The 18127-nt window shown below is 34.8% G+C and overlaps 4 protein-coding genes across 6 annotated transcripts in view; 3 read left to right on the plus strand and 1 right to left on the minus strand.

The window, feature by feature from the left end:
* Positions 1-876: 876 nt before the first annotated feature.
* On the plus strand, positions 877-3116 carry Cht5 (Chitinase 5). Its single transcript, XM_088047168.1, has 8 exons — positions 877-1136; positions 1183-1352; positions 1398-1563; positions 1608-1954; positions 2005-2202; positions 2249-2542; positions 2590-2847; positions 2892-3116. Exons 1-8 carry the CDS (start codon positions 1085-1087, stop codon positions 3021-3023), a joined length of 1617 nt encoding a protein of 538 aa, XP_087903294.1. The 5' UTR covers positions 877-1084; the 3' UTR covers positions 3024-3116.
* Positions 3079-8067, minus strand: LOC148167498 (uncharacterized). 2 transcript variants are annotated; one of them, XM_088047167.1, is made up of 16 exons: positions 7800-8067; positions 7458-7673; positions 7340-7399; positions 7010-7294; positions 6875-6952; positions 6473-6826; positions 6285-6422; positions 5951-6238; positions 5450-5902; positions 5342-5401; positions 5006-5290; positions 4531-4956; positions 4354-4483; positions 3650-4303; positions 3263-3602; positions 3079-3215 (listed from the first exon to the last, which is right to left on the minus strand). In XM_088047167.1, the coding sequence occupies exons 2-16, from the start codon at positions 7663-7665 to the stop codon at positions 3114-3116; spliced, it is 3861 nt and encodes a 1286-aa protein (XP_087903293.1). In that variant the 5' UTR covers positions 7666-7673; positions 7800-8067; the 3' UTR covers positions 3079-3113. The 2 variants fall into 2 exon arrangements, with proteins under 2 accessions (XP_087903293.1, XP_087903292.1); XM_088047166.1 differs by having other exon boundaries at positions 6875-6964.
* Positions 8068-8899: 832 nt separating this feature from the next.
* LOC148167499 (uncharacterized) lies at positions 8900-11442 on the plus strand. 2 transcript variants are annotated; one of them, XM_088047521.1, is made up of 10 exons: positions 8900-9011; positions 9063-9430; positions 9478-9694; positions 9741-10082; positions 10133-10418; positions 10469-10614; positions 10663-10716; positions 10873-10947; positions 10998-11093; positions 11153-11442. In XM_088047521.1, the coding sequence occupies exons 1-10, from the start codon at positions 9009-9011 to the stop codon at positions 11240-11242; spliced, it is 1677 nt and encodes a 558-aa protein (XP_087903647.1). In that variant the 5' UTR covers positions 8900-9008; the 3' UTR covers positions 11243-11442. The 2 variants fall into 2 exon arrangements, with proteins under 2 accessions (XP_087903647.1, XP_087903646.1); XM_088047520.1 differs by having other exon boundaries at positions 8901-9011; positions 10998-11096.
* A 560-nt stretch (positions 11443-12002) lies between these two features.
* klar (klarsicht) overlaps positions 12003-18127 on the plus strand; it is a 53564-nt gene continuing 47439 nt past the window's right edge. Inside the window, exon 1 of the mRNA XM_088048295.1 lies at positions 12003-12376. The gene's annotated coding sequence lies outside the window, so the exon portion shown is untranslated. The remainder of the gene's footprint in view (positions 12377-18127) is intronic.

Below are 18127 nucleotides of genomic sequence, written 5' to 3' on the forward strand. Positions count from 1 at the left end.
AAAATTTTTAAAGTCGCTGTGCTGTCTTAACTTTATCGTCCAATCAATCAGAATCATTTTATCTGTACAGATTGTTCTAACTGTAAAAAATTCGTAATGAAATGTGCAACTCAATCTCCTCCGACATTACAATGCATACCTTATACATCCCACGGGCAAAAAGAACGTGATTCAAATAAAAAAACTATTTATTGTTGTCTTCCAAAGTCAATAAACTTTTAATGCTCGCGAAAAAAAGTTGGTGGTTTTATTTCCACATAAACCACACGTTGGTAATAGGTCAAGGAACGATGGTCAAAACATTTTGAAAAGGGTCTAAGGACATTATTTTTAGGTCCAATAATTGTAGCAATCGTCAAGAATTTGAGGACTCCCTGTGACGAAGAACGGTACCTTGGTGTTGTAATATTCAACAATTCGTCTGCATTAATTAACATCTTTCTTTCTTCATCCAATCCATTTCTCCTTCGGAATTAAAAATAAACCAGTTATATTAATATAATACTGTACTATTCCCTGGGTCAGTGATCTCAGGAAAATTTGATCACGGTCAAGGTAAATAAAGATTGTGTAAATTGCATGTTTATTTTTTCTTGTAAATGCAACGGAATTTAAGTTGTACAACCCAAACCTTATAAAAAACCAAATATATTTCCTAATATCATAGGAAGTAATAATTTATTCCCAACACATTCCCAATGATTTATACTATCAATTTAAGGACCAATGCATCGAAGGTTTAACGTTTGTAGCATACGCATTAGCAGGAATAAATTACGAAAAGTAATCACTCCAAAAAAGGCACCACAAATACAAAACCATTTATTTTAATGCGGGACCGTTGAGAGTCGTGTATCCACCGTAGGGGGGTTATCATTAACATGTGGTACTACAAATAAAAACGGACAGTGCAAGCATAACTTTATGATTCCGAAAGACGTCTGCTGTCTCTTGGTCGATGACACATAAAAAACGATCAAGATCTACCGCATATAAAAGTTGAAGGAGCGTCAGAACTAACATTTATTCAAGTGATTCCGTGCCTGTTAAGACCGAAGAAGAGCTAACGGTACATTCAGTGAAAATGAAAATATTTTTTTCGGTACTTACCGCGCTGGTGCTCCTGCACTCCATCGGTAAACCCTCAAGTTGTTAAAATACGTCCTAAAAATTTTTTTGTAGACGCAACTCCTGCTAGGATCGTTTGTTATTTTAGCAACTGGGCCATTTATCGTCCAGGAATTGGAAGGTACGCTCAAGAAGATCTTCCAGTAGATTTGTGCACTCATATTGTGTATTCTTTCATTGGAGTTAACGATGCCGATTGGAGCGTCCTCGTCATTGATCCTGAGGTAAATTTTCTTTTTTTTGTCGGACAAATCACACTGAGTTTATAGTTGGATGTCGGACAAAGCGGTTTCCAAAATTTCACAAATTTGAAAAAAACCCACCCCAAAGTAAAATTCCAAATCGCCGTCGGTGGTTGGGCTGAAGGAGGCTCCAAATACTCAGCAATGGTCGCGGACAAATCCAGAAGAGACGCTTTCATAAGAAACGTCGTTAGTAAGTTGTAAACATAATATGAGATCACATTAACACGACCTCAGGTTTCATGAACAAATACGAATTCGATGGTTTTGATTTGGATTGGGAGTACCCTGGAGCAGCAGATCGCGGTGGTAGCTTTAGCGACAAAGACAAGTTCTTTTACTTCGTTGAAGAACTTCGCCGAGCTTTCGATAAAGAAGGGAAAGGATGGGAAATTACAATGGCTGTACCCATTGCCAAATTTAGGCTCCAAGAAGGTTACCACGTCCCTGAATTATGCGAGTTATTAGACGCGATTCATGTCATGTCGTACGATTTGAGAGGAAATTGGGCCGGTTTCGCCGATTCGCATAGTCCTCTGTACAAACGTCCCCATGACCAATGGGCTTATGAAAAATTAAACGTCGTACGTGTCGGATTGTATACCATCTAAAATCACTAATGAAACAATTCCAGAACGATGGGTTACAACTATGGGTAGATTATGGGTGCTCTCCGAAAAAACTGATCGTCGGAATCCCGTTCTATGGCAGGAGCTTTACTTTGAGTAGCAGCAACAATAATTATAATCCGGGAACTTACATTAATAAAGAAGCCGGGGGCGGCGACCCAGGCCCATACACTAACGCAACTGGATTTTTAGCGTACTACGAGGTAAATTAAATTTTTTGGAAATTTTATTTTACCACAAACTTTCCAGATTTGCCCAGAAATCTTGAACAAAGAAAGTGGTTGGACGAAGAAATGGGACGAACATGGGAAAGTGCCCTATGCTTACAAAGGCAACCAATGGGTGGGATACGAAGACCCCGAAAGCGTCCAGATAAAAATGGACTACATCAAATCTAAAGGGTACGGCGGTGCCATGACATGGGCTATCGACATGGACGATTTTCATGGACTTTGTGGGCCCAAAAACGCTCTAATCAACATTCTTTACGCTAACATGAATTCTTATTCCGTTCCGGAACCTACGATTTCGACAACGCCACGGGTAAGATTCTCATAAAAACTTTACGGAGATACGGTATTGTTTTTCAGCCTGAATGGGCACGACCTCCCAGTACACCATCAGCTGATGGTTCGAAGCCCGTGGTGACGACTCCGAAACCTGGTCAATGGGTTCCAAGTCAATCTTCGACGACGCAGAGAACCACAACGACACAGGCGCCATCAAGTTCGAGTTCCGTTCCAGCGTATGTTCCTCCTAGCTCGACTGAAGGGAGCAATGAAGTAAGCCAGTCTGTGGAACATAAGGAGTGCGACCAGGATTTCATGCCACATGAGCGTTGCGATAAGGTAAGTTAAAAATGTGTCTATGGCGTTGTAATTTTCGTTTTCAGTACTACCGTTGTGCCCACGGTCAACTCACTGAATTTTCCTGTAAACCAGGAACCGTCTACCATACTCAAAGTCACATTTGTGACTGGCCTGACCATGCAGACCGCGGTCAATGCAGGAATATACAGGAATAATTGACTGACTCTTGACTTAGATTAAAGTAGAATCGCATTAAGTTCATGTAATACGTATTTTTTATAAAATTTAATAAAAAACATACAAAGTTATGATTTGTTGAGATTAAATTCGTCTTGTTCTTCGGGTTTAGAAATCCAAGTCCCTAGGTTGGCGCCAAGAAACGCGCCATACAAATGGATTTTCGTCATCTACAAAAAAAACTCTTCCTTACAGGAAATCACAATCATTTCCTCACCTGATACGCAGTTGCTGCCTTTTTCACCTCACCGTAAGTCTTCAGATTTCTATTTTCGATGTCTGTGATACTTGTAAGCTTTTCACAACCACAAAGTTTTACAAATCTGTTTGATAGCTCCCGTTTCGACAGTCCCGAAATTCCGTTTTCTGGTTTCCCTGTGGTGGTTTTCACGATTTCGGGTTTCTTGTTGGGTATGGACCAGTTGATGGAAAATTTTGGCGGTCTTCCAACCTGTCTTTTAGTTTGTCGCGAGGTCAAAAGAAACATCGAGGGTTTATTGATACGGAAAGGTGGTGGTATATAGCCGAGTTGGTCTTCGATCCGCCCACATATTGCCCTAGGAAGTGATTTTTATTTCTTCAATACGTCGAAGCCGTTTCTTACCGATATAAATGTGTTTCGTGCATAAGATTCCCCAAAATAATGGACTTTAAATAAACTGGTTCTATGAAATGCGACAACAGTGCGCCCTGTAATCCTACAACATTCCATCGACAAATCTTATCAGAACACGACATGGTTAACAAGTGTTCTCCTTCTTGTATTCCATCCCAAGTTTGGAGTGAATTCCTAACACAAGTTCCTGCCAAAGCCTCGATTTTCACCCTTAAAACCCCCCGATTTTTTTGGTTCGTCTTTTTGTTGTTGTCGTAAGGACCAAAAATTCTTGCATCCCCACAAGGCGCTGTGTTAATAAACAAATGAAACTCTATCCCGTTTTTCAGTTTATAGCCTCTGCCATTTTCACGTAACATAAAAATTGAGTCACTCCCTCGAGAATTTGCAATGAGATCAAGTTGATCGTAGAAAAACTTCAACAGACATCTTCTGGATAATATTTCTGCGTGCATGTCATTGAGAACAAATCCCTCCATGCTCATATGTCCACCGGATATACATTTTGTACCCGTGGTCACCGAAATCACTTTAGATGCAGATAGATCTTGATTTTTGACCATTACAATTCCAGCAAGGACTTTGAACTCTGTATGGGCGGAATCTCCCACCATCAGAGATTTAAATTTGTCGAATATTAATCTACATAAAAACAGTTATAAATTACGACAAACTGATAATGTTTTACTAACCTTCCTATGTAATCGGCTTTTTTTTGGTCATTTGACACATGGATTGTAGTTTCAGGAGAAATGTTTGGAGCTGTGATTTTCGCTAACGCTTCCTCCGCTGCCGCGTGTTTTGCGAGCTTTTTACTCGTGCCTGTAAGTTGACTTTCAGAATTTAAAAGCAAAAAGTTACGGACAAACCTGTGCCGAAAAACTTCTTGTCGCCGATTGTAATAACTACATTGAAACCACTTCTGTTTTTGTTTTCCTCACACGTGTATATGGCATTTGGGTACAATTGATTCAAAGGAATTGCAGGTTTTGAACTCCTCTTTCTTTTCCTTCTCTTCCTCGATGCCTTTTCCTCAGAAACTTGGACATGCTTGTTCAAAGACTGTAAAATTTTAGAGGCAACATTTTGCTTTGCACCTTTTTTGGAATCTGCTTCCGCTTCATAAGTATGGTTATCCATCTTAATTGTCGCTTTAAACCTCTGTTGACTTGTGGTCCCAATATTAACCACTGAATAGTATAAATTGGGGTGTAGTGCGTTAAGAAGGCAAGTTGGCTTTTTCTTTGGAGAGACAGGAGCAGACACTTTGGCAGGTTTGGGTTTAGACGTTTTACCTAAATAAATGAACGTTATTCTAGAATTGTTTTGATTTTAATTACTGACTTGTTTCTTGTTGAGTTGTTGCATTTTTGTGTGTCCCTTTTGCCCTATTATTTAAGAAAAGTAACACTTGTTCAGCAATATTTGCTTTAACAGTAGCTTTTGATTCTCCTTGTCCTTTGAAAGTACGACCTTCAAACTCAACACTTGCTGTAAATTTTTGAGCATTTGCAGAAGCGATCGGTTTAACAAAAAAACTTATATTAGGTTGTACGCGATAAAGAAAGCACAGAAGTTTTTTTTTGCGATTTGATGTTGAAGAGTTCAAATCTTGACGGAACCTGTTGACTGAAAGCTTAGTAATAAAAAGCTTTACAATTACAGATTTTATGTTCTTACTTAGAGCTTCATCCGTCTTTGTGGTTGTAGTTGAAGTTGATCCATTTTGCAAAATTGTGCCTGAAAAAAATGTGCTCCTATCGGTTCTTTTATGTGCACCTGACGTACCTTTTACTGTAACATTCTTAGATTGTTGGGCACAGTAGTCTTTGACTTTCTGAACTGCTTTCTGTTGGGCAAGTTTTTTCTTTTTCGCTTCTGCTGTAAAATTTCGACCCTCAAACACGACAGTTGCTTTGAAAACCGGAGCATGTGCAAGTCCCGTCTGTTCCACAATACATGTTACATCTTTTCTTAAATCATTAAGAAAACAAGTGAAACGTTCCTTTTTTGTAACAGACTTTTTGTTAGTTTTTTTTGCAATTTCACCAGTCATAATATAGTCAACACCACTTAGAAATTCTTCAGTTTTGCAACATGTCGTAGTCAGTGCATTGAGAAGCTTATTTTGTTGCTTAGAAAGGTCATCATTCTCTTCAAACGAGTTGTCTAAACTTAATGCACCGTCAACAAAAGATGTACTTCTCTTTACGTCCGACTTTAAATCAAGAGACGTTTTACCTGCAAAATTCAATTAAATACTGAAACTGTCAGTAATAACAAACTGACTCGATATTGTAGAGTTTGAATTCGTTCTTTGTAGGAGGCCTTCATCAGGAAAAGCATTAAGAAAATGAAGAACTTGAAAAGCAGCACCTTCTTGAGCAAGTTTCTTTTTGCTGCCTTGTACGCGGTAAGTACATCCATCAACTTCAATAACTGCTGTAAAAATGGGTTTGTGTGATGGACCCATTTGAGAAACTGAGCATGTCAAGTCAGGACGTAATTCGCCTAAGCGAGTGAAAAGTGGTCCATTTTTCTGTTTTTCAGCAGATTTTGGGGTGACTGACGACGAATCTAGAAAAATCATAGTAATTACCGCAAATCGGATAATTCCACTAACCGAGAGTCGGGTTAGACAACACGGTTTTCTCTTGAGATGTTGATGGAAAAATATTTGAATCTTGTAACCAATCTACATGTTCAACACTACCAAATTGTTTAGTTTTCTCTTTTTCGAGAATTTTTTGAGTACTCTTACCTACAATAGAAATGGTAATTTGTTACGAACCTACAGAATGAATAACGAACTTGAGTCTGGAGATATTTTGAGAAAATGTAAAACTTGTTCCGCAACTTTCTCCTTTGCAAGTTTTTTCTGTTTTCCTTCCGCTTGAAATTTTCTATCATCAATTTCAACAGTTGCTATAAAAACTGGGCAGGTTTTAGAACCACCTTCTTCAACTGAAAATTTTAAGTCAGGCCTTAAATTACTAACAAGTGTACGAAATTTGGGAGCTAATTTGTCTTCAGCCATTTGTTGTTTTTTAATTAAATTATCTGTTAAAAAATGTTCATTGTTTGATATGTCGGTTTTACTACCAAATCCTAACTGATCAGTAGATTTTTCTTTTTTGTTAAGAAACCCGCAACCAGCCACCGTATCTACAAAATAAATCTTTAGTTAAAAACAGTGAAACTCAATTTTCCCACCATTTTCCGTTATTTTGTCACTAAATGTTGGTACATCAGATGAAGACGTTATTTTCGTTGCGTCAAGAGACGTTTTGCCTACAAGAATACCTTCAGTTAATTTCTAATACCTACTGACTAAAATAAAAAACAAACTTGATATTGTTGAATTTGAATTCGTTCTTTGTAGGACGTCTTCGTCAGGAAAAACATTAAGAAACTGAAGAACTTTATGGGCAGCATCTTCTTTGGCAAGTTTCTTTTTTTTGTTTTCCGCGCAGAAAAAATTACCGTCAACTTCAATAACTACTGTAAACATTGGACAATGTGATGGACCTCTTTGGTCAACTAAGAATTTCAAGTCGGGTCGTAATTCGTTCAAACGATTGAAAAGTGCTCCATTTCCTTGTTTTTGAAGAGGTGTCGGGACAACTAACAAATCTACAAATTTTTTCTTAGTGCTTAATTATTCCGAATTGATTTTACCATCAAGTCCAATTGTATTAGGAATAGATTCTTTCGTTTTATTAATCTGCAAAATTTGTTCTGAAATAAACAACACGTCTATTAAATATACAGGGGGAGAAAACTCAAATTTTCGCACCACTTTCTGTTGGGACTTCAGCATTAGAGAATTTCTTTTCAATGAATAGTCCTAGTTTTTGGTTTATGGTTTCAAAATTGTTATCAAAATATATTTTCTGAGTTTCTAAACTCTTTTCAATTGTATCTAATTTTTTATGGATGTGAAAGGTCTCAGTCAGAAGCTGATTTAACATTAAATTTTCAAACTTATCCGCGAGGCTGGCCATTTTTCAATCTGCAAAAGAAAACAACAATTATTAGATTATTACTTATATCCATTGAATTATCGTAAATGTTTCGAAACGTGGAATTTGAACTTGTTTTGTACAATGAAACGAACCTGCTGGAAACCGATACTTACCTGTAAAGTGCTTATCAAGCACTTTCATGAGACAGTGATTTTGAAACACACACACTTGTTACACTAATAGAATAAATTTGGCAAAAAATAGTACGATGACAAAAAACTGGAGCAAACGGGGGGATCCCACTATTACTTAGTAAGTAAAAGGGAGGAGAATTGTGATAAATTGTTCAAACCAGCTAATCAGCGACGACTAGAGATAACTCTGCGATTAAGCACAGTTTACTCTACAGCTGTAGCATAAACGTACACGAATAAAAATACCTCTCTTGTGTTGGGTGGGAGAACCACCACTATTCAGGAAAGTGGCCTTGACTTCCAAATGATTAAGAGGAGAAAATAAAACATTGATAAATAGGGATTTTTTTTATCAGTAATCTAATCACTAGAATTCGAACAAAACTAATATGCAGTTATCGCAACAAGATCAACTAATTTTTTCTCTACTGTTGTTTTGTCTCGCTTTATCATAATTGTATTTTGGGCCGAATTAGTGTACTCACATTAATTATAATACCAACAAAGAAATGTTAGCTTTTAAGTAATATTTTATACATTTTCATCACATGTTTTTTGTATAAATACGGCAAATGAACCAGACCAACCAGTTTCAATTTGAGAAACAAATCAGAAGAAGAACCACAACAGTACATATATACTTTTTTTAAACTATATTAATCACACAACACACTGATTACACTGTTAATTCTTACTTTATTAATCTTAGGTACCATATTAGCATTACTGATAAATTAAAAAACGAGTTTTGAAAATGAAAGTCAAATTAGATAAATTAAATAGTTTCAGAATTGTATAATTTGACAAAAGTAAACAAGAAAACAACCACTTTACTTTCATTGTCTTATTACAAAAAAGGTTCATTCAATTTTTAAACTACCGCCACAGTAACGGGGTTGGTGCTTTTTTCCACCAACCTTGTAAATCGTAACTCACTAAACTTAAAAATTATTGTGTTTCGACTTTTTCTTTGCCTCAAAAATAAATTTATTACAATTTCTCATTTGATATGCAACCATTTGTAAAATCAAATACTTTTTGGAATTTATTCCAGCTTTTCTTGATCGATTCAACTTAAAATTTAGTGACTTTACTCCATGGCAATTGGCTGCACTTTTTTAGGTTAGGTTATTTGTTTATGTTTATGATTGAGTGTGGTGCTTTGAAAAGTGAAAAAGAAAATTAAAAATGGTAAGTTTATGAAGATATTAGGAGACGTCTCTATGATAATGTAATTTATAGACACCAGGTTATGCAATTGCACTAGTGTGCAAATCTGGTTTAATTCTCGACGAGGATTTCGACTTGATTATTTCTTATTACTCAAATGATGATGAGTTTTCTCCAAATAATACGATCTATCTTGGTCAGACATTGTTTTCGGGGGTTTCAATTGCCGGCATCATTTTCCTGTTGAAATGCAAGTTTTCCAAATCATACATTATATGCATGGCAGCTCCCTTGGTATTTGTTGGAACATATCATTTGCGAAATCGTTTATATCGAAGACGCCAGAGACAGGATGTGGAAATATTGCTTAAGACTGTTGCAGATATTTTAAAGTTGTTGAAAATTATTCTAGAGTACTTTAAATTAAAGGATTCATTGAAGTAAGTTTTGGATGGGGCGTAGATGGTTGTTAATTATTTTGTTTTAGTACTGATGAAAGCCAGTTTACTAAACCTCATCAAAATTTGATTGAGGTAATTTTTTCTGAAATTTGTCTTTACATAGATGGATATGTCGGTTCTATCAAGCAGTTTGGACTTCTTGTGCCTTCTCTAGCTGATTATGTTTATCTGGAGCATCTTCAACTAGAACAATTTAATACGTCTAATGTAAATGGGGTTAAAGACTGCATTAGCTATCTCCAGGTTGGTATAATTTTTTTTGTTAGGTTTTTCAAATTATCAATTTTAGAGACTCTGTGATATTTTCATATTGGTGTCTTCCAATACTCTCACTTGTGTGGCCATAAGTCTTTGCACAAATGTTAAGACTAAATTTAATATTAACACTTGCGAAGTTTTCGATGTGATGGTCCCTAAATTGAAAGCAATGGCCAAAGCATGTTATGTAAAAATTCATAAAGAATTTGAGGATGTAAAATATCATAATTTGAATAAAAGTGCAATTATAAAAACACGACAGGAGCTACTACCATTCAAACGTGGGAAAATATACATGGGAGCTACGAGAATATTGGTGTACACATCAGAAATTCTGGAAAAATCTGATACTGTTGTCAGGCAACTGGAGAAGGTAATAACTTTTTTTTCAGCTAAAGTTATTATATTTTGACATTTTTTCAGCCCCATGCCGACAGCGTCTCTGAAAAAGAAGAACTTCTTGTTGTTTTAAGTCAACTGCGAAATCAAGTTTTTGAGTATTACGAATGCTTAGATGTGTTACATAAAATAGTTGAAATCGATCTTAAAAATGTGAAACCATCCTTGACACATTTGAGAGATCCACTAGGAACCAATTCTGATGCTTCTGACAAATCCTCTTCAATTGTAGTTGATGGACAGTGTGATGAATCGAATCCCAATCCCATTGAAGGAAGTGACGATGAGGAATACGAGGCTTACGTTGGCGGTAAAATTTGTTATTTGTTTTTTATTAATTCTCGGTTATTTTTTATGTAGCTAATGATCCTCCGGAAGAAGCGGCCGGATTTTCTTACTATGAAGAAAATGATAATCGTGAATATGCGGCAGTGTTGGGCCAAGAACTAAAAACAAAATTGAAAAGTAACTCCGCTTTCGTTGCCGCGAGAGACAAAAGAGGAATTGTATGTGGAATTGTAAGATGTTGACATTTTTTAATGTTTTTTTTTTAGGTTGATGAAAAACCTAAAAATGCTGAAGCACTCGATTTTCCTTCGTTCCCAGAGGTATAAAATCCCTTCACGAAACATCTCATTAATCATTCTCTCCCAAACTAGTATGAGTTGCCACCGCTACCGCCTCCGCCTCCATTGCCCCCGTCCTTTCTTCTCCGAGTAAAACATTTTTTCACTTAACTTATGAAGTAAATTTTTATTTTTCAGCTTGAGGCTATGTCTGTTCCTTCTTTTCCTCTTCCAGTTGCAGTTCCAGATCCACTACCAAATTGCGATGATTTTGTAAGTTTCTGTTCCTAAAATTCTAACATGACTATAACTATTTACTTTAGAATGTCAGAAATCATATTCCACCACCACCGCCGCCCCCACCGTTGCCTCCGATTGACTTAGGACCTTATGGTGATGGAGCAGTGTCGTCTTATACAGTAGTATTGGTCACAATCGCCTGCTTATAGACTTATACATCACCGGATTTTTTTTTCAGGTTGACAATTTCCTGGAGGCAATCAGGAAGATTTCATCTCAGACATCAGAGGAAGTGTTTGAAGATACCAGCGAGAACGAAGCAGAATAGTTATAATCGTTCAACAGTTAAATTGTTCTTATTTTCTCATTGTTAGTTGTTAATAATTGATATTAATTCGAGCATGCCACTGTTTGTAAGTTATTTATTATGTTGAAAGTTTTTCTGATTTTTTGGTTTTTGTTTTTGTAGTTCTTTTGTTTTGTTTTGTTTTTGTGATGTTATGAAGTATTAAAATTTGATATTTTTGATACTGTCGTATTTTTTGTTTATTTAACATTCTGCGATGAATAAACTCAAAATTGTAGTTTTTTTCATTAAAATCTGAATTATTTTTTCATGTCAAAAAATACGGACTTTCTGAAATGAAAGCCTTAAATTACCTACTTTAATATATTTTTCAGATATTATTGCTGGGGCGGAATTTCATTTGAAAATCAGTTTTTTAATTGATTTCTTGTTATACTAAAGCTATAAAAGTCTAATAGTAATAACAGAAACGTTACAATTCAATATAAACATAATATTTGCAATTATTGTTTATAGGTGATTTAAAAGTGTGAAAATCGGGTTTACAACAATATTTAATTTTATTGTTGTATAAGGGGTTGCCTACGCTGAAGAATTAAAAAAAATAAATAAATACAATTAAAGATGAGTTTTATTTTTTAAATTCCTTGTCTTATTATTTGTTGACAATATTGTGCTTTGGTCTCATAATTGTTTGAACGAATGCTCCTTTGAGTCCAAGGTAAAAAACAGTTGAATATTTGAACTGATGTCTTCATTACTTCAGTGGTGGGGGAAGTGACCGTCGTGAAGTTGGCAAGATCGGTGTGAAGTAAGTGCTTTGAAACAAGCAGAACAGAATGGAGTCGACGATGTTTCGTAGATAATGTAACGTAACTTATGTTTAAAATAATAAAGTGAATAACACGTGTAAACACAATAGGGCATATAATGCCCCAAGACGAAACAAAAAAAAGGCAGTGCAGGAAGTGAAGTGTAACAGATTTGCGAATTAAGTCATGAACAGTGTGTATTACAACATAACCAAACTTCAGTCCACATTATTCTTGTTTAATGAGTGAATCATGAATGGTTTGTGCAAATGTTTAGCGGATATTACCATGCCCATTGGAACGGCAAACAATTTGGGAAACCAAGAAACCATCACAGTCTAAGGTGAGTTTTGGGGTTACTTCAAATGACATCTTCATGTATTGCTACTTTCAAACTGGTACAAAGTCTTAGAATCGACTCTAATTAATGAAATTACACCCTCATGTAATAAAACAACAGTGGTAGTTACCCCCCTTTTATTTACTTACTAAGGAAGTTGTAAATTCTAAATATTGACATAACTGTCATCTATTTTTTATCACGAACTTTTGAGGGTTGGTGTTTTTATTACTCAACAACGTTTCACATTATCAAATTGTTCGATTTTCAAGGAACTACTCCTAGTAATAAAATTTAATTAGTACTATGCACTCTGTACTGCAGTTATATCATTACAACATTAATTTAATAAACGCTTGATATAGCAAAAATGGTCATTGCGTGGTTAATAAACGGTTGAACCAAGTGAAAGGCCTCCTTTATTACATTTTTTCAAGGTGTATCAACACTAGTCTCAACCAATTGTTGATTTTTTCCTCATTGCAAAATTTTAGATGTACTCTTGAACCTTCCAAATATGTCAGGTGCAACTTGTTTGCAACTTCTTGTTACTTTAACAGGTATTGCAGAAAAGTAGTCTTGAAGCATTTGTGTCATACTGGGCGAAAGAGAAAAGAATTCAATATCAAATAGATATTGTTACGTCAGGTCACATAAATAATAATAATGTACCATTAAAGGAGTGATTTAATAATGCTTCTACCATATTTGGTTTCAAGAAATGGTAGATGGTTAATAAGCCCTTCATCACGCCAGAATAAAATGATTGGTATTTTTCAGAATCAATTACACTTCAGTTAATGTTTTCATTATTGCACTGGGATCGAAACACTTGAATGAAAAATGATACATACATGCATGTTTGCGGCGAAGGAAGTGCAGCATACTTCGGAATTCTGCTTATGATGAATCACCAATTTATGTCTTATTGAATTGATTTTTTTATGGTCTGTCTATAAAAAAGTTTCTTAGGAACTCTCACGGTTCTGTGGAGAACATCGATAGATTGCTAATTCTAGAAAAAAAATTATTTGTCTTTCTGCAGTATTTTCAAAGAGACAAATTTCTTGATTAAAGACAACTATGTAGAACGTGGACAAACAGGATACTTTCCTGCATACATTTGCAAAATTAGGTTACATTTAAAAGTAAAGCAACGAGGGATATCCTAGAGCATTCGTTTGAAAAAAGGACCTCAACGCACAGCTCCTTTTCAAGATGATGATCAGATCATACTTAAGTAATAAAAAACGGTCCTCTTCAAAAGATCGTTTTCAAAGCGCCGGCACAAACGAAAGTGGCATTGTAAGTTTTAGTTACAATGAAGTCTTTGATCATGTGGGTGTCGAGAGAAAAACAGTTTCACAAATATATGAAAAATAACTGCACGGTTGTATCAAACATTTTCATATAATCGTAGAAATTTATAAGTGTTGACATGCCTGTTACAGTTAATTACGAGAACTTCTCTATTTATATTCAGTTTATAAATACTTGGTCAAAGAAATGAAGTATTTGACACTTTACACCAGCAGGAATCAATTTTATTACCTATCAGAAACCTATAGAAAAACCACATCTACATATCGATACAAAATGATCAGTTGTCACAAAATATAAAACGTACATTGACCGTATATTTCCTACCTTGTTTTCTTTTATAACTCGAGAAAGCCTCGGGAGATTTTTACCGTACATCGAATATTTAAATCACCATTTAGTAATTCGTAGCTTTGTTATTTCGATCGCTTAATGATTATAACAAAAAAGATGAAACGTAATTTGCTAGATTAGGAGTATACGTCATTTTTTTAGCCCAATAATCTTTCTAAATATAGCCATAGATATTACCAAAACTGACTTCAATCCGTTTTTGGGCTGTCACCCCCGGAAATTCGTAAATTAATTTCAAAATTGACCAAAAAGCGTGAGTTAGAACAGGTCGTACATTAAACCACTTATATTTTTCCAATTATCCTATGGAGCTTCAAGCGAATTTTTGTTGATAATTGTGGTGTTGAGTGAAACACATTAGTTGCGGTTATTAGAATTTGGATCACTTTTACAAGAATTGATATTAGTGTCATCTTCACTTTTCTCAGCTTGGTGAAATTTGCTGTTATCGGATAAATCTAAAAGAAATTTCGAATCGATGCGGTGAAAAGTTTAATTGTTTGTTTAAATTACAGGAATGAGGTTAAGAGACAAAATTTTCATTTGATTGTTAGTGAAGTTTCAGTTTTTTATTGTTTGTTTTCGATTGGAACTTTCAATTAACATTTTTGTCGTAGAAAAGTTAGTGAGTCATCACCATGAACGGTTTTAATCATTTCCTTCGTCTCTATAAATGTACAGAAAGGAAATTTAAAAGAACGTATTTATAGTTTGTATTTACATAATTATTTTTGGAAATTGCCGGATTTAAGGGATTGAATATCATATAAAATCCGGTGTAGAACCGGACGTCTGAGTTATGCCAGGGTTATTATTAGATTTATAAATATTTTAGAATTCTGATGTTTACTCTTTGATTTTTTGTTTTTCTTGTTGGAATTGTGTTGTCTAGTGCTTACTCAAGCATGCCACCAAAAGAGTAATATAACTTTTTTTGCATAACCGGTGTGGATTATTCAAGAACCGGCTCAGTTTTTAACAATAAACAGTCAGATTTTATTATATAATTTTTATTTCTGTGAGAATTTACATATTATCTCATTTAATCTCAGAATTTTACATATCTGTGCAAAATGACACATGTTTAAGAGACAGGTTCTTTCACATCGCTCTTCAACCATTCAGAATTTAAAAGGAACGTTCTCAATCTTTGTGGGAGGTAGAATGAGGTTTTTACTTGCTGTAGTAGATTTTAATTGAGGACGATCATTCTATAAATCGGTCATAGCAGCCGTTAAAAAAAATAATGTCAAGATAGTGTTGAAATGTAGGGTATCCAAGACGTTGTCGTTATTAGGAAACTTACAAAGCTTGATGTTTCCCATCCTTTACAAAAATCGCTTCCTTCCAAGTCCGTTAGTACCGATCTGGTTTTTAATTATTCTTAACGGAAACAAAGTCTCTAAATGTTGAAAATTAGCGTGGGAGAGTATAAAAGAATAAATTGTAGTGTTCCTTCCGATGAGACCTACTTTGGTATGAAACACTTCTTGTCAAACTTTGTTTATTTTTTAATTCATTTTTCAATTTATGTTCATTTTTTATAGTAGATTTCTACTTATATGCGAATCATTATTATGCCATACATTAATAAATTATAGGATAAGACGGATGGTTGTGTTTCTGAAAGTAATGTTGTTTATCATATTTCTGTTTCTATATTTTCTTTTTTTGTCCGTTGTAATAAATAGCAAGATGGTTTTTGTCGAAAGCGGAATAACCCGACATAATTAAGTCCATTTAATTATCACAATTCCATGCGTGTCGTCCTTTTTTCTTCTTGATTTATGCGTTAAAGTAGTGACGGAACGATATGCGTTCACACACATTCTTCTTAATGTTACGTTATATTATCATCAAGGACAGTTCACTTTTGACCTCTGATAAATCTGTAACCGAAATGCTATTTTAATACGACTAGGAAGTGGAGGCGCTTGGACAGCAACTTTGAAAATTTAAATTCAAGCAGGAAGCCCAGTAAATTTATTCCCGTAAACTGACAGTAATAACTGCCGCAGAAGAGAAATTGCGTTTTGTGGTGTGCAGTTTGACATTATAATATGGGAAAGGAAAACGAAAGGGTCGAAGATGGTGCCCTGCGGGATTTCGATTCAAAGCTTGACTGTGGATTTAAATACAATACGACGTGATTTATATCCGGAAATTTACTGTATTAGCGAGCGATAAAACGATAAATTCTTGCTGATAACACAGGATTAGCCTCTCAGAATTCAATCATCGATAAAGATCAGAGTCATAAAACTCAAAAACACCTTTACAAGCACCTTTTAGAGTGGAAGCGATCTAATGATGCATCAAAATTTTGCAGTTTTTTTCCTTTCTAATTGTTTTGTTTATCCACGCGTTCGTCGTACTCAAATCCCACTGTAATTAAATTTGAAAGCGTCCACTCTGTCAATTTAATTATGAATAATAAGCTTTCAATTAAATGTAAGTAATTGCGTTTTCATGTGGTGAGATTAATTGTCTTTATTGGGAATTGTCTATCTTAACGTGTCAAGTGTTAGAGTAATTTTATGTGTAGAGGAAATACGATTTTCAAAAGACAACATTTACAGTACGATCTAAATTGAGTGCACCTAATTGTAAAAGCGTCAAAAGAATTGTCCCAATGTTGAATGCAAGGAAATTAATTTCTGCTGCATTTTAAGGTGTGTTGGCTTCATTGTATAAAATTTGAAATGGAAATGAACTTACCGTGTAAATTGTCATTACATCATATTAACAATAAATTCTATGATAATTGAAAAAAAATGTGTGGTCATGAATGCTTGACATAGTTGTAAGATTACTGCACCTGAGTCAAAATATTCAAAGTTTGAGACATGCATGCATTTTCCAGTCGAAATGCTTTATCGATTATGTGAGTCACCCACACGTTGCACGTGCTGCACCACTTTGTTTTAGTCACATATTCAAAGATTTTTCGTGTCATGTGGGATCTGAAAATTTTGATGCAACAATGTTTCGTTTTGTATGATTGAACATCATCTCGGACTTGTTAATTATAGTGGCACGTTTTTGGTCAGAGTTCATATTTTTCGGTGTGGTAACTACAAATTAGTGGACACATTTTGTGAGTGATTTCCATTTAAAAGTTTGTTTCGAAATTTTTCGTTTCGTGACAGAGCCAAAAAGAAAGGAATTTGAAAACTACAGTGTGGAACGATTTTAACTGTACGTTACACCTAAATAGTATGTATTTTGTTGCTATTTTTTTTCGAATGTGATATCGGTTATTATGTTAAAAAAAATCTAGTTAGTGTGTTGCCTATGGTTACGTCCTATTTTCTTCGCTAATGATAGTTTTATCAAATTTAAATGTTGCTAGAACATTTATGAATGAATCAATTAAGAAAATTAGAAATTTCAACCAGAATCTATGTTAGATTTTTTACAATCAATCGGTATCAATTACTCAACAAAACCAACACGTTTCTAATTGTTGGAACTGAATTATCTAAATTGTTATTCTTACTGCTAGCTTCAAGGATTGCACGTAGAAAAACCGGCTCCATTTTGAAATTGCACGTTGGTAGTTGTGAATGGAGGCAGTAAAAACTGACTCATTGGGTTAATAAATTATCGCAGAATCCAAATAGTAGGTATTAAAATTTAAATTCCTTGATAATCTAGTTAATAAGCCGTTTTTAACCTACGCGTAATAACTGTGAATTTTAGAAAAACTTGACAACTGGTTGTAGACAGGTTTCGCAGTTTTGATATCACAAGGTCTCAAGTGGAAATACGAGAAAAGTGTTAAATTTAAATAGGAAAGAGGTGGTACAGTAATAATATATTTTTCACAATCGTTCCGTTATATCCCATGTGTGTAAATTCACGCGAGCTATAAACGCGTCAAGTGAATACAATATTTCTAACATTCAAAATACCAATGCTGATAAATTAGTAACCTATAATTCTGTTGCGGTAAGATAAAATATGAGGTGTTGCCGTACATTCTTGGGACATCTTTCATCGCTTCCGCATTCATTTCTGTTAAAAAACACCTTTATCAACTTTTACAATTTCTAGTTCAGGTGGAAAAACTATCGCTTT

The sequence above is a fragment of the Gnatocerus cornutus genome, chromosome 10 (genome assembly GCF_029298725.1).
Source record: "Gnatocerus cornutus isolate USDA-ARS CGAHR chromosome 10, icGnaCorn1.1, whole genome shotgun sequence".
Taxonomy (NCBI): Eukaryota; Metazoa; Arthropoda; class Insecta; order Coleoptera; family Tenebrionidae; genus Gnatocerus; species Gnatocerus cornutus.